General features: G+C 51.6%; 2 protein-coding genes across 2 annotated transcripts; one reads left to right on the top strand and one right to left on the bottom strand.

Moving 5' to 3' along the window:
• Positions 1-288: 288 nt before the first annotated feature.
• Positions 289-2,588, top strand: J3D65DRAFT_612888 (uncharacterized protein). Its single transcript, XM_066799065.1, has 5 exons — positions 289-391; positions 596-1,131; positions 1,285-1,585; positions 1,738-2,135; positions 2,214-2,588. Exons 2-5 carry the CDS (start codon positions 739-741, stop codon positions 2,418-2,420), a joined length of 1,299 nt encoding a protein of 432 aa, XP_066658472.1. The 5' UTR covers positions 289-391; positions 596-738; the 3' UTR covers positions 2,421-2,588.
• A 155-nt stretch (positions 2,589-2,743) lies between these two features.
• J3D65DRAFT_583432 (uncharacterized protein) lies at positions 2,744-12,614 on the bottom strand (the record flags this gene model as incomplete). Its single annotated transcript, XM_066797730.1, has 4 exons — positions 2,744-4,447; positions 4,506-9,018; positions 9,191-12,231; positions 12,287-12,614. 4 exons carry the CDS (start codon positions 12,612-12,614, stop codon positions 3,039-3,041), a joined length of 9,291 nt encoding a protein of 3,096 aa, XP_066658471.1. The 3' UTR covers positions 2,744-3,038.
• Between the last annotated feature and the right edge of the window lie 740 nt (positions 12,615-13,354).

The raw sequence follows: 13,354 nt of genomic DNA, 5'->3' as shown, positions 1-13,354 counted from the left end.
GTCGTGGAAGCATTTGCAACCACAGATTCAACATGCAGCAGCGGAAGGTGGACATTGTGACCAGATCGCTGTGATCGATTCCCAATTGGACTGACGCAGTATCTAATCCAGGGATTGCCGAAGCAGTCACTGAAACTGAAATCATGGTCCTTTTGCATCGAGCCGCTTAAATGATTCTCCTTCACTTCCAGCTGATCAGTTCCGCGTGCGGAATTGCGGAGGCGGCACGGGGTCCGGCGCGTTCGCGTGTGCGGTGGTCCACATCCCGGACGGCTCCCGCGAGCGGAGCCGAGAGAGGCGCGGGGAGCTGGAAGGCCATCGAATAAAACGAATTCCCTGGAACGGCATATCCGGGGCGTTTGAAATCGGACACCGGAAGTTTGAGAAGAATGTAAGTGTGTCTCTTTTTCATTCTGTCTGTTTGATTGTTTGAAAGGACAGGAGAATTTTGAGGCAGTGCGCGCCCGCAGGGGTCGAGTGACTTGCTTCTGCTACAGAGGCGTTTCGTGTCGGCAAAACCTGAAGGAAAACTGCCTCGCTATGGATTTCTCTCGATTCCGTTCGAAAGTTCTCACGGACTGACTTTCTTGACCAGTTGTTGCCGCACAAACAAGCGCCGCAAACTTCAACCTACCAGTCCATTAAGAAAGAGCCAGGCAATTTCAAAGCGCATTCAAACAAACCGTAACAATAGAGGAGACGAAAGAAAAGACAGAGACGAACTCCACCGACGCCACCATGAGCAGCACCTCCGACCAATTCCCCATTACCAACATCCCCTTTGGCGTCATCTCAACCGACACCTCCGCCTTACCGCGCCCAGCGACGCGCATCGACTCCACCGTTATCGATCTTTCTGCGCTCACGCGGCTCGGGGTCTTCGATTCAATTCCCGAATTTGACGCCGCAACGCTGCGCGATGCGAAGACGCTGAATGCATTTGCGGCGCAGCCCCGGGCTGTGCGGCGGGCTGTTCGCGAGCGTGTGCAAGAAGTGTGGAGGGAGGTGCAAGAGCGAGGGGAGGGGAGTTGGGGGGAGGCGTTGTTGGAGGAGCGGCGGACGAGGAACCATGTGCCGATGCAGACGTTGAACTATGCGGATTATGTGAGCAGTTTGGGGCATGCGGTTAATGTATGTGTTTTCTTTTCCCCGGATTCAAGTGGGAGGCGGCCGGTGGCAGAAATGATGAATTAAAGAGATGCGGAGAGGGAATCAGAGGGAAAGGGGGTGTTGGAAAAACTGGAAATGCATGGGGAGAAGAAGAATCGGGACTCACTTTCACAGATGGCTGACCTCCTCAACCACCCTGTCCCCGCCCGCGCCCCCTTCTATCACTCGCCATTGGGCTACTACGGAAACTCGCGCAACATTCTTATATCGGGTTCTCCGGTTCGACGCTTCTCCGGAATCATCGACGGGCAATTTCAACTGGATGCGGTCGCTACTTCAGGGTCATCCAAAAAGTTCGATTTCGAGCTCGAGCTAGGCGTGTATTTGTGCGGCGAGACGGCCGGGGGACAGACTGTGAAATTGGACGAGGTGGACGACGTGGTATTTGGCTTTGTGTTGTTGAATGATTGGAGTGGTAAGTTCTTGCGCGTTTCGTTCATTTGTGCGGTCAAAAGGTGGCAGGGGTGGAATCAGGGGTTGTGGTGTCGGCACCCTACCCCTTTCCCCTTCTTGCCAACCATGTTGTCACTCCGCACACGTCCATCCCCACTGAATCCCTCACACCAGCCCGCGACATCCAATCGTCCGAATCTGCTGGACCAACGGGTCCCTTCCTCGGCAAATCCGGTGCCGTCACGATCTCCCCCTGGATCGTGACTTTGGACGCACTGGACGCGCACGCCCGGCTGCCGCGTCAATTGCAGCCACACGTGCCCTTTGTCGACTATCTGTCTGAGAAAGACGACACGCCGCAGCTACCTCCGTGCTTGGACATTCGCTGCGCGGTCACTTTGCGCCGGAGCAATGCTGGCGGTGCCGGCGGTGATGAGGAAGTGCAAGTGGGCCACGCAGAGTACAAGCAGACATATTGGACGTACCGGCAGCTAGTCGCGCACCAGACGCGCAACGGGAGCGCCATCGGGCCTGGCGACTTGCTGGGCACAGGGACCATGTCGTTGTTCGAAGTAAGTAAATTCGCGTCCTATGCTCAGTCGTTTCCTTTTGCTGTGTGTATTTGGTACTGATGATGCTTCTTGCAACAGGGCGACGATTCTGGCCGCTGTTGCCTTGCCGAGCGCAGCTATATGGGCACGCGGCCCGTTGAGCTGGGTGGTGGTAGGCGCCCGTTGGCGTGGTTGGAGGATGGCGATGAGGTGGGCTTGACGGGCTGGGTGCATGATGCGGAAACAGGAGAGAAGTTGCTTGGGTTTGGGGAGTGTACGGGTGTCGTGGTACCGTTGGAGCTGTAGCAAAAGAGACATGTTGGTGTTGAATGATGCGGTAACACACTTCGAGATTTGTAGCGGATTATGGCTGTCGAAAAGTAGCCTATGATGGTCGGTCTTCAGTATGCGTCCGATTCGGTAGCATTGTGTCATCAGCATTCGCCAGTTGAATTCGAATAGTGGTTGAATGGACTGCCAGTCGTTTTTCGATGCGGATACACAGCTGAAAGGTCGCGGAGAGTGGCCATGCTAATACTTCACAGATGACCAACCATCTTTACATCGTGCGCAAACATCGCAAGTGAGTGAAATGACGACGATTTTCCAAAAGCACTTTTTGTTATTTACCTGACTCGCATGCAAACTTTTTCCCCCGGCCTCCTGGCTACCTGACTTCGAAGACCTTGCATCCATGCCTGCCTCTCCTTGATATTCCACTCATCATCCACGCTCGTCGACCCTAGAAGAGAAGGTTTCCGAGCCCAACTAGCAGATTTTCTCGCAGAAACTTTTCCACCCATCACCTTCCAGCTTAACCGGGCAAAGCAAATAAACCAAAAGTAGATCAGCCAAAAGAAGATGTAGCAAACCAAGTAAATCAAGGGATTAACCATGACCCCCATTATTTTCATCCGCGCCTTTTCAAGCGTCTGAGTCGTCCGTATCATCCAAGTCCTCCTGGAAACTCTCTTTTGTCAATGGGCGCGCATTGAGCACACTTCCCATATGTGTCTGCGCATAGGCCTGGCCCTTGCGCCTGATGCCAATAAGCGCCCTGAGAAAAGGTAACGGGGAGCTCTCAAATGGGGATTCCCAATTTGGGTCCATCTCCTTCCTGACGTTAGGCTCGGTGAAGCCATCTTGGCCGATGCCGTCAATTCGAACGGCCTTAGTTTTGCTGATTTTCTGCCTCTTGCGACTGTTTGTGGGGTGGCGATTCTTGCGTATATTGAGACCAAGAAAATCGCAAGCCACCAGGTAGGAGTCGAAGTCCTTCAGGAAGAGACAACCAGCGAAAATGTCGAGCTGGGCAATCGCCATCTGGCGCGAAGCCTGCTCGCCAGCTGTAAGTGCGCCAGGTTTGATGCCAGTGATTGTGAAGGAAGACAGGTCGCTGAATGACTTCATGCTTCTTGATGTCATGGCTGAGTATGTGTGCAGTCTTACCGCCGTCGACTTCTGGAACTCAAGTAGCATCTCATTTGCTTCGAAAGGACTGATGACTACGAGGTCACTCGTCTTTGTGCTTGAAACCACCCACTTGACTGGGCGGATGAACTGGTCTTGGTCTGGCTCCTCGCCTTGATGAACGGTCTTGATGAAGTCCCGCGTAACAAAGACTCCGCAGCAGTTGCTGTTCTTTGGAAGCTTCTTATGCGCAGTGGTGTTTCTCAATGCTTCAAACGCGGGGTAGAAAGGGCAGCCTTCAAGTCTGTCCCACGTTCCCGTCTTGACGAAGTTGATGACATCGTCGTGTAGCTCGTGAATATGGGCTGCAGCAGCTGGTGCCTTTTGAATATCTCGAAGCTGCTCGACCTCATGAGATATTTCTCTTTCCTGCTCATCTTCGAATGTTGGGTCCTTTCGAGCTTGGTTTTGTAAAGCTCTCCACTCGCGGACCAGCGGTTGTGCCAGTGGGTCCTTTTGGGCGGACTCATCAAGGAGGCAGGGACGCACAGTATTCTTGTTAGCCTCAGCACCGTACATCTCTTTCAGTTGCCGTGCATCGGGCTCTGAAATCTCTTTATTGAAGCACAGAATGGCTTCTTCCGATGGCATGTCGTCATCTGATGGCATGGCGCCCATGTCGTGGAGGAATTTGGAGCATATACGGCTTCTGTGGCAATATTCCAGGCCCTGAGCAACGTAAAGAGGTCTGATTCCATCTTTTGTAGAGCAAGTTTGGGAAAGAGCCCACTTCAAGACATCGGTCGAGTCTAGCTCGGCCTCGTCGGTTTTCTCAGAGACTGCGAATATTGCTCGGTGGACTTCCGGTTGTGCCAAGAACACAAGTGACTGGTTGCAACCAAGTTTTCTCATGCGCATACATGCTAGTTAGGAAGATCGGTCAGTAATTTTGGCTTTGATTTAAAACTGGAGAATCTTTACCTTGCACGAGGCGGTCTTTGGTGGTCTTCGGTCCAAGCGTGACGACGGCACAGCTTTCTAAGGGCAGGTCCAGATCGATACCTCTGGTATGAACCTCGTCAAGGTAGATCAAGGCTGAGTCAAGCTTCTTGTTGAAGGGTGATATTGAGAGAGGTTCGATGTGCGAATCACGATCCACCACCATGATCTCATCATTTTCATTGAAGAATACCGCGGCCTCGTAGTCGGGAGAAAATGTCAACCACAACTTTGCCACATCTTCATTTTCGGCTTCCAGAACCTGAGCGCCGACGTCAATCAAGACCTGGATTTTCTTTTCTTGATTTGAGTGATTCGAAATTTTTTGAAGAAGCTCTTCTAATCCCAGCCGACGACCTTGGGCATTTTTGGCTTCAATGTAGCCGCGATTCTCTTCCTTAAGAAGAAGCTCCATGACCATGGCGTTGGTATCCTGAAGCTCGGGCAAGTCTCGTTGCTTGACCAAAGATGGAATCATGGTATCAACAGTGCCACTGAATCCAGTTGTGGGCATTGACCTGTTAGTAGAAGCAAGATCCCAGGCTGAGAGAGACAGCTTGCGGGGGAATTCCTTGGCTTCGTGCGGGAAAACAACCCGGGACATGTAAAAGTCGATGACAGCCTTTGAGAAACGCAGACTGGGATAGATTTTGCATTCCCAGATTTCTACGTCGTCCAGATTGACACCATCAAGTGTTTCTAGCTCGGGTGGCAATTCAGGGGCGTCCATGGTCCATCTTTCATACTCGCAGTATGGATCTGTCTCCGCCATCAGAATCTCAAAGGCGTGCTTGAGCTGATTCTGCGTCAGCCCGCCCCAGTAATAACTGAGACAGGTGAGCACGATTGCCACGTCAGGATGAGAGAAATTTGCGTTGGCCGACGGTAACCCCTTCGCCCGGTATGGCACTGCAATCTGGCAACGGTCTGGTGCGAGCCCGTAATTGACCAACCAGAGTTTATCTCGGAGGGCAAAGTCCAGGATCCCATGCGCAAAAAGCCCACGCAGTAGGTGGAGCTTGTTCCACACTGGCTTGCTTCCAAACTCTTCCTCCATGTTGTTGAAATCGAAGGGTGCGAGTCTTCGTCGGGAGATAAAGTTCTGTACTCCCGAGAAAGTTGCCGAACTCCAGCGATCAGAGCAAATGCCACAGAGATTGCGTCGCAGGATGTCCGTCACGAGCGTCTCTAGAACCCTGGCGCAGGTCTGGTCATCCAGAAACGTCAGAAAAGGAAAGGAGCGGCCCCGGTAGTCCACTTCAAGAGTTGGAATTCTCGCAGAATTTTCTTTGACATGACCTGCTAGCACGGTGAAGACCTCTAGTATCGTGTTCCACCTTTGCGACTGATCGTCGAGATGCTGTTGATTTCCAATTGAGTAGACCAACATGGACCTTGAATCCAGGAGCTCATCGCTCTCATCGAGGACGTCCCGGCAAGTCTGTTGAAGCCAGAGATCGAGACCCATCACTGATCGTGCAAGTTTCGGTTGCTTCATGAACATTTCCCGCCCCAGCAGGCGAAAAGAGAGGATATGTTCTGGCAAGGCGAGAATAACTCCTTGCTGTTCCAAAACCTCGTCGTAAATTTTCCTCAGGTTGGGAAGGCGACACTCGTCGATCCTGGTATCCCTCGTAAAGGGCAAATGATAGACTGAGCGATTGACCAGACCACCTAGTCGTTGACTGAGCAGAGAGTTCGTTTGCTTGAGCAAGGGCTTCAGTACGAGCAAGCGAGCGATTTGCTTCCTGTCCGCAAGGGCTACAAGGACCATTGGCGTGATGACAGAAGACTTTCCCTCTCCCATATTCAGCTGTACCATGGCATTTTCTTTGCCATCCGGATCAATCACCTTCTTGGCGACAGTGGCCTGTATACGCCTTATCTGAAAATTGCCTTGGATTTCCATAAGAAGCCAAGACGGATTCTCTAAGGACGACCAGCCTTGACGTCCAGCCTCTTCGGCCTCGTTGTAGAAGGCAAGGGCGTTATTCTTTGTTTTCAATTCGATGAGACGCTCTGACCTCTGGAGTAGGCATATGGCTTCTCCAAGAGCAGTCAACGCTGCTTTCCAGCTTTCAGAAAGAGAATCGAGGTTCTTTACCGAAAGACATGCGAGCAAAGAGTAAGGTGTCGTTCGGGGCCAAAGTCCAGTCATCGAAGCGAGCTTCGCACCAACAATCGCTGGCTCGGGTTGGAGCGTCTGACTGACTTCAGCGAGGCTTTGTCGGAAAAACTCCAAGAGCATCTCCCGATGGCTAATGAGTACATCGAGACTGTCGGATATTTCCTGGGGAAGGGTTCTGGAGCCGGCTTTCTCTAAAGCGTCCAAGCTAGAAAGAAGGTCATTGATGTAAGTCACTCGAGTATGACTGCCTCCTATCTGCAAGTTCTCAAGAACTCTGCGGAGCTCGTCATGGTTGGACGAAACTTCCATGTGACGCGTGCTGCGGCTTGCCATGAAGGGCTCTGGAGCTTTTCTCAAGGCCGGTGGATTCCTGGATCCTAAAAGGCTCAATATCGATGGATAGATCTCCTGGGGTTGCTTTTCGGCAGGTGCTTTGTATGCAGGAAGCTTTCGGGGACCACGACAAGCTGACTTCGTGCCTTTGAATTGGAGCAGCAGCTGTCCAACCGTGCGCAAGTGATTGAAAAAGTGGTGATTTTGAAACCATCTGCTGAACAGCAACTTGCATTTTGGTCCTACTTTTTCAAGGTCGATCAATGGCGCTTCAGCAGCATCAGGAAGCGAAACAATTTCGCAGGGCCACTGTTGTTCGAGATGTCGCGCTACTTCTCCACACTGCTGTTTTCTGTGTTTGAGGTATGCACTGTGGCGTACTTCCCGCTCAAAAGGGGATTCGTCTGGCCGCTCATCAAACGCCTTGTAGCCGGTCCTGATGTCGGCCTCTAGCTTTTTGGAGACGGGACTGTGCCCGAAGTCGAGTTCATAGAAAGAGTGGTCTGGTAAAACGTCCTTGAACTGACCGGAGACAGCAATGGCAAGAAGTGTTCGAAGGTACGGCTTAGAAGCAGGGTTTCCGAAAGCCATTGTGGTGAAAAGAAAGAGGAGTTTGTAACGGTGTGTTTCCTTGCCAGAGTCACGGCAGAGACTGTAGAGATACCCCCAATGCCTCTCGATTTGGAAATCGAGAAGGCTGTCAATGGTCATCTCCATTTCTTGCTCGAGGTTTTGGCCATATCCTTTCACAAACTTCCAAGACTGAGCCTTCTCTGGAAGGTCCCGCATTACCTTGATGCGTGATTTCCAGTCGTGGATCAAGGCAGCTATTTTGAATGCGCGAATGGATCGGGGGCTTTCCATTTTTCCGTCCCTGGAGTCTGAAGGCTTATCAGAGCCAGATTCCACAAGCCTTCTGGTCAGACAGGGGACTCGAGCGCTTGAATTCCGCAGATGCGCTCGGTGCAGCAGGCGTTGGTCTCCTCTGCTGACTTCCTCACTGAGAAATTCATCGTTTGATAGCATTGCAAATTGCGAGTTGTGGGACATTATGTCCCGCGCAAGAGTGTAAAATGCCTCGTGTTGAGTCAGTTGATCCACATCAAGCCGCCAAAGGACTCTTTGCGCGTGCCTCAGACGCGTCGAATGTAGTTCACGTCGAGGGGTGAGTTCTGCTATTTGTGCAAGCAGTCTGATGTCGTCCTTGGTCAATGTGAATGGGGTTTTGAGCCTTTTATCTTCCAGAATAGTTAAGGCCTCGGAAGTTCCATTGTGGCCTGTCAAGGGATCAGGCTGAGGGAAGCTCGTCACTGCATGGAGGTATGCCTGGTAGAGAAGTTCCGTGACGCTTGACGCGCCTTGTAGGGTTCCAAGGATTTCGTTCTGGTAGAAGTGGACGAACCGAATCTTTTCCCCGTCTCCACAGTTGATGCGCACCCGCTTGTGCTCGTCGAATTTGCTGACGGTCACTGATCCAAGAGGAATCAGCACACTCTTTCTGGTACTGCCCTGCAGGACAAGCTTGTTCCGAAGTCCGTAGAGGCATCCTATGTCCTGCTCTTCAGCCACCGTAGAAGAAAGCTGTTGGGATTCCAGCAGCCCTTGTTCGTTGACAAAGAACTTCAGCCCAAATCGAGGAAGTTCAATTTCAACCCTCCCTGAAGATCGAGAAGATGTTGCCACCAAGTGCATGGGCTTCTCCAGAGCATTGAAGGCCGCGTTCAAAGATTTTGCCAGTTTGGAAGATTTTCCCGGCGAGGTCTGCAGTTCAATGAGATCATTGTTTCCCACCTGCATCGATGACCGTCCATCAGGATTGAATTTCAATTCCAAGGTCTTTGAGGGCTTCGCCCAAGGCCTTTGAACGGGTCGAAATTCAATGATGTGACTCTCCATGTCCATCCAGTGGACAAAATCATGCTGGAAATGACGGGGGAGGTCCCCATCAAAGTGTTCATGCGGTATGATACGCAAGATCTGCGTTCCGATCTTTGCTTTGATCAGCAACTCGCCGTCATGCAGGCCTAAGTGGATCTGTATCCCGGTTAGAACGCGCTGTTGATGATTGATTGGGAGTCCTTACCTCATGACCTTCAATCGGTTCTAGAGACCGATACTGCATCTGAGGCAAGTCTGAGGCTATAACACGAAGAATTCGCTAACAAAATGTCAGTCAAGAGCCAGTCAGTCGCGGAACAATGCTTACGGAAGAAAACACTCTCTGGTAGAGCGGTCTTTCTGTGATCTCCGATGGCAAACGTCCCATGGGTTGGCCGTCAACCAACAATTCCCCAGTCAACAAATTGAATTTGAGTTTTTGACCTGGTCCTTCTGTGCGGTCAAAAGTCCCACTGCTGATCCAAGGGCTTTCGGAGCTGAAGTCGACGGCCCACTTCCCATCAAGATTCTTCAGGTCAGAAATCTCGCCGACTGCTTGATTAATACCTGCAGAGTGCTTGGCAAGCAGTACTCTGAGATGTCCGAATAGCTTCCGTGACAGCTTTTGACTCAACAGGAAACTATGTTGAACTTCTGATGGGAGATCTTCCATGTTGGTCGGACGGTTACTGTGCATGTGTATTGAAGCCTCAACGATGTTGGACACATCCTCCTTCGTTTCTAAAGCTTTGGAAATCTTGTCCGAGTCGGCATCAAACGTTGTGTGGCAGGCCAATGCTGACCTAAGAATCGCTTCCCTGAGCTGCTTGGCCGATCCCTCCGTCGAACATGACGGCAGCTGAATCGCCATTTGGCGACACCATGACAGACCGACTCCGCGGAGCCTTCGCAAAAGCTCAATGGCTCGGTCTTCAATGGCAGAGTCTTCTGTGAGGGACAAAGTCCGGAGCACCAGGATAATCAACGTCGACAGGCGATGGTGTTCCTTCCAGTTTGCCTGTATTGCCTTTGCGTGACCGTCTAATATGCTAAGGAGCTGACCACAGAATGCATCGTCCGCGAAGAAACGATGGGCCGCTCTGAGTGTTGTCCTGTTGCTAGATCCAGCTTGTAACGCAGTCTGTCGAATTAAGATATGCACAGATTCCGCTCCGAAAGTCATGTCTGCCGATCCCAGTTCTCTCAAGATATTGAGCCATTGTGTTCGCTCCCCGGCACGCAAGCTTGCAAATGCAAGGAATTCGTGGTGGCTTATTCCACTGACGCACTTGGTTTGTCGTGCGATCACGTCGTTTGGCGCGAAGGAGCTCTTGTCAACAAAGTGCTGCAATCCAGAATCCTGGTAAGGGCCTGCAGGCAAAGTGGACACGCAAAGAGGCTGGAAGCCTGGGGCTCGAGCTTGGTCTGCCACCCAACCCTTTTTCAAGCTATCCATTAAGCGATAGTCGAGCTCATTGTCGTGCAAGACCTCTGCAAGATCGATAGGGAAACCGTGTGGCTGTGAAGAAAGACATGACCTGGCTGTTGAACCGAAAACGATCCTCTGGCCTTTGCTTACCGCATGCTCCTTCAGGTTTTCGTAGTTGAATAGCTCCGCTCGGACCGGTTTGCAGGAAACGAGATCGCCTCTGCCAAGGTCCTGCAAGATCAGCCAGGTAGCATCGCGCCAAGCTGAGAACCCACGAGGACAATCCAGTTCAAACACGGCGGCTTTGAGCTGAGACAAGGCCTTCGGAAGAGGCCATTCGTCTACGCTGATTGTGATCTCTTTGGCTTGCCGCTCCAGAGTGCACGGTTCGCAACCTCGACACGCTGTCTTATTCCACTTTACGTGTTCATGAATCAGTTTCCGAGCATCGGTGCAGAGCTGCTCGTGCTGCTTTTTCTTGTTCTTCCACTCTCGGGTCTTCTCATTCCTTCGTGATCTTGCCAGTCGCTCGATCTTGGCCTTCAGCTTCTGGTGTTGCGGCGAAGCGTCGTAGAATCTCACAGAAAAGCTGTCGTCCTTGGACTCCTGCAGAATGCGACTATGGGTAGAGATTCCTTTGTGCCTCTCCTCAAGGTACTGCTCAATTTTCTGCAGAATTTTCATGTGAGATAGTCGTGGGAGTAAAAGAGGTTCGAGAGCATGAGGATCTATTTCCGGGCTGTATTCCTTTAGCATCGGGTAGACTTCTAGACACATGGTGTCGAGAACTCTCCAAATCTCCAGGATGGTGAGGACCATAATTGAGTTTGCTCGGGGATTGTCGCTGTACAACGGACGAGAGAGTGCCACGTAGCTTCTCAAGATAGCTCCGACTGACTCGCACCCTCTCTCGCAGCTTTTCTGGCCCTGCTTCCATGAGAACAGCTTTTCGAACACCCATTCTTCAAAATCCTCAAGCACGATGGCTTGCTGTTGTGGATCTAGCACTTCGTTTAAGAAAGGGAGTCCGTCCTGAGTAAATCCCAATGAAACAGGTTCGCTGATAGGGGCCTCCGTTGTCCGAGCCTGGAAAGAGTTGTTCTTGATTGCTTCAGCCAGGTAAACTTGACTTTTTGACAAGAGCAGGTTTGTATCATCTTCGGTGGCAACGTGGGGTGCTTTTTTGATGAGTCCCTTCTTCTTCTCTTTGTGCTGGAACTCCAACCAGCGAGATTCCAAAAAATTACGGTTATGGGATACCGCATCTTCCGCTCTGGCGATGGCAGACCTGAAACTGTCACCGCCCAACTTCATCAATCTCCGAGACAACTTCGTGTTGATTATGGCCTTGATATCAGAGTCGACCGAGTCTTTGGCGGCGTCGCTTATCCTGGCGATGAGGAAGACCATAAAGGATTTGTAGTTAATTCGTGCTAAGGAATGTCCCAAAGTCGCTTGAAGCACTAGGTTCAAGGAGACACGGGTCACCAGCCAAAGCGGTGATCTCCTCCAAGGTAGCTTGCTGCCGTCCCAGTTGACCTCGTCTCTGAGATGCTTCTGAATCTTGGGGCTGTCGAAGTTGTCACCAAACACGGCAACAATACTGAGCAAGAGCTCAGTCACTAATCCCGGGTGGCATTCACGTTCGTCATCAGAAGTATCGCCATCATTTCGACCGCACGCTGTCATAAGCGGGACGCGTTCCTTGTGCAAGCGATGGATCATCGAAGCAAGCTCTTGACACAGCCGTTTGTCGGCGAAAGTGCTCCAGGGGACAGACACACTGCGACCAGGGAACGCGTGAATGAGTCTTCCTTCTGTGTGGATGACATCGCCTGCCTTCGGAGACGCCTCGAATGCGTCAAAGACAACCTGATCATCCCCAGTCCTTCGAATGAGCAGGCCGGAATTGGCAGCCTTTACGTGGATCATGAAAGGCTCTATGATTCTATCAGCACATGCAAAATCAAATGGACATGAGAGAGATCGCCTTACCAGACTCTTTCAGGCCAGAGATTCTTTCAGCGAGGCTTTCTTCGCGGAGCACACCGTCCTGCAATGATTTGGACCAGTTCTGCACGGCTGATCTGGCAGCGTGCCAGGCTTTCTTTTTGGCCTGATCCTGAAAATTGCGAGAGAAGTTCGTTATAGTCGTCTCCACGAATTGAAGAAGCTTTTGTTCGCCCCTGGTCTCTTCATCCTCGCTTTCTCTTTGTTGAGGGAGCTTCGGAGGCAAGATTACGTGATTGACGAGGAAGTCAATGGAATCCTTGCGTAAGCCATCTTTGAGTTGATCTGGATTCCCAACCAATGCATTTTCCATGACGGGCTGAGACGATGGCTGAGTTTGCTGGTGGAGGACTTGAGCTGGACTGATGCCAGAACTGAGAGAAGTGAGAGGGCTTTTTGATGGACCGCACGAAGGATGCTACTTGGAGTACGCTTCTGTGGATGGTCGCCCTTGAATTAATGTAGGTGAACATGCACAGAAGTACTGTGCTTGGGTAGTGGCTCTGATAGCACCGGCCCGAGGCCAATGCTTTGGAACTCGGGTGAGAGCAGATTTCCGGACTTGAATCAGAGAATCTTGCCGTAAAAAGCACAATCCTAGGTGAGAATGAGGCTTGAGCACCGTGGGGTACTCTCGCCCCAACGCCGATGCTCTGAAGGCCGCGATGTGGTAAGAATGCAAGGTTGTGTGTCTGGAGAAGTCGTGATGTAGCAGTTTATTTTTGAGGTGTGATCTGAGCTTGGCTGGGCAGTCAGTGCCACGTTCGAAGAGTGAGAGCAGGGTTGACTTACCAAGTGCTGTCTGACTGGATGTTATGCAGTCCACAGCGATACTCCAAGAGTCAATGGGCAGAGTGTTGAGGATAGAAGAGGTGAAAGGATGGATATGTAGTGGAGGGAGTGTGGTGGAGTGTGGTGGAGTGTGGTGGAGTGTGGTGGAGTGTGGTGGAGGAGGGAGGTGCAGAAGGATGCAGAGTTGAGGGTGGTGGTGTAGAAGGATGGAGGGTTGAGGAGGGGTGCTGGTAAGTAGGAAGCCTCTTTTGGCTGGGATGC

The sequence above is a fragment of the Phyllosticta citribraziliensis genome, assembly GCF_038025025.1.
Source record: "Phyllosticta citribraziliensis strain CPC 17464 chromosome Unknown J3D65scaffold_2, whole genome shotgun sequence".
In the NCBI taxonomy this organism is placed as follows: domain Eukaryota; kingdom Fungi; phylum Ascomycota; class Dothideomycetes; order Botryosphaeriales; family Phyllostictaceae; genus Phyllosticta; species Phyllosticta citribraziliensis.
This window is presented reverse-complemented; position numbering and strand designations above follow the sequence as displayed.

What these genes read in the sequence shown, in the direction of transcription:
- J3D65DRAFT_612888 (XM_066799065.1), top strand. Translation starts at nt 739, where the DNA reads ATGAGCAGCACCTCCGACCAATTCCCCATTACCAACATCCCCTTTGGC. An exon ending in GTTTGGGGCATGCGGTTAAT is followed by an intron (nt 1,132 to 1,284) that starts GTATGTGTTTTC and finishes TCACTTTCACAG; the next exon opens with ATGGCTGACCTCCTCAACCA. An exon ending in GGACCATGTCGTTGTTCGAA is followed by an intron (nt 2,136 to 2,213) that starts GTAAGTAAATTC and finishes TTCTTGCAACAG; the next exon opens with GGCGACGATTCTGGCCGCTG.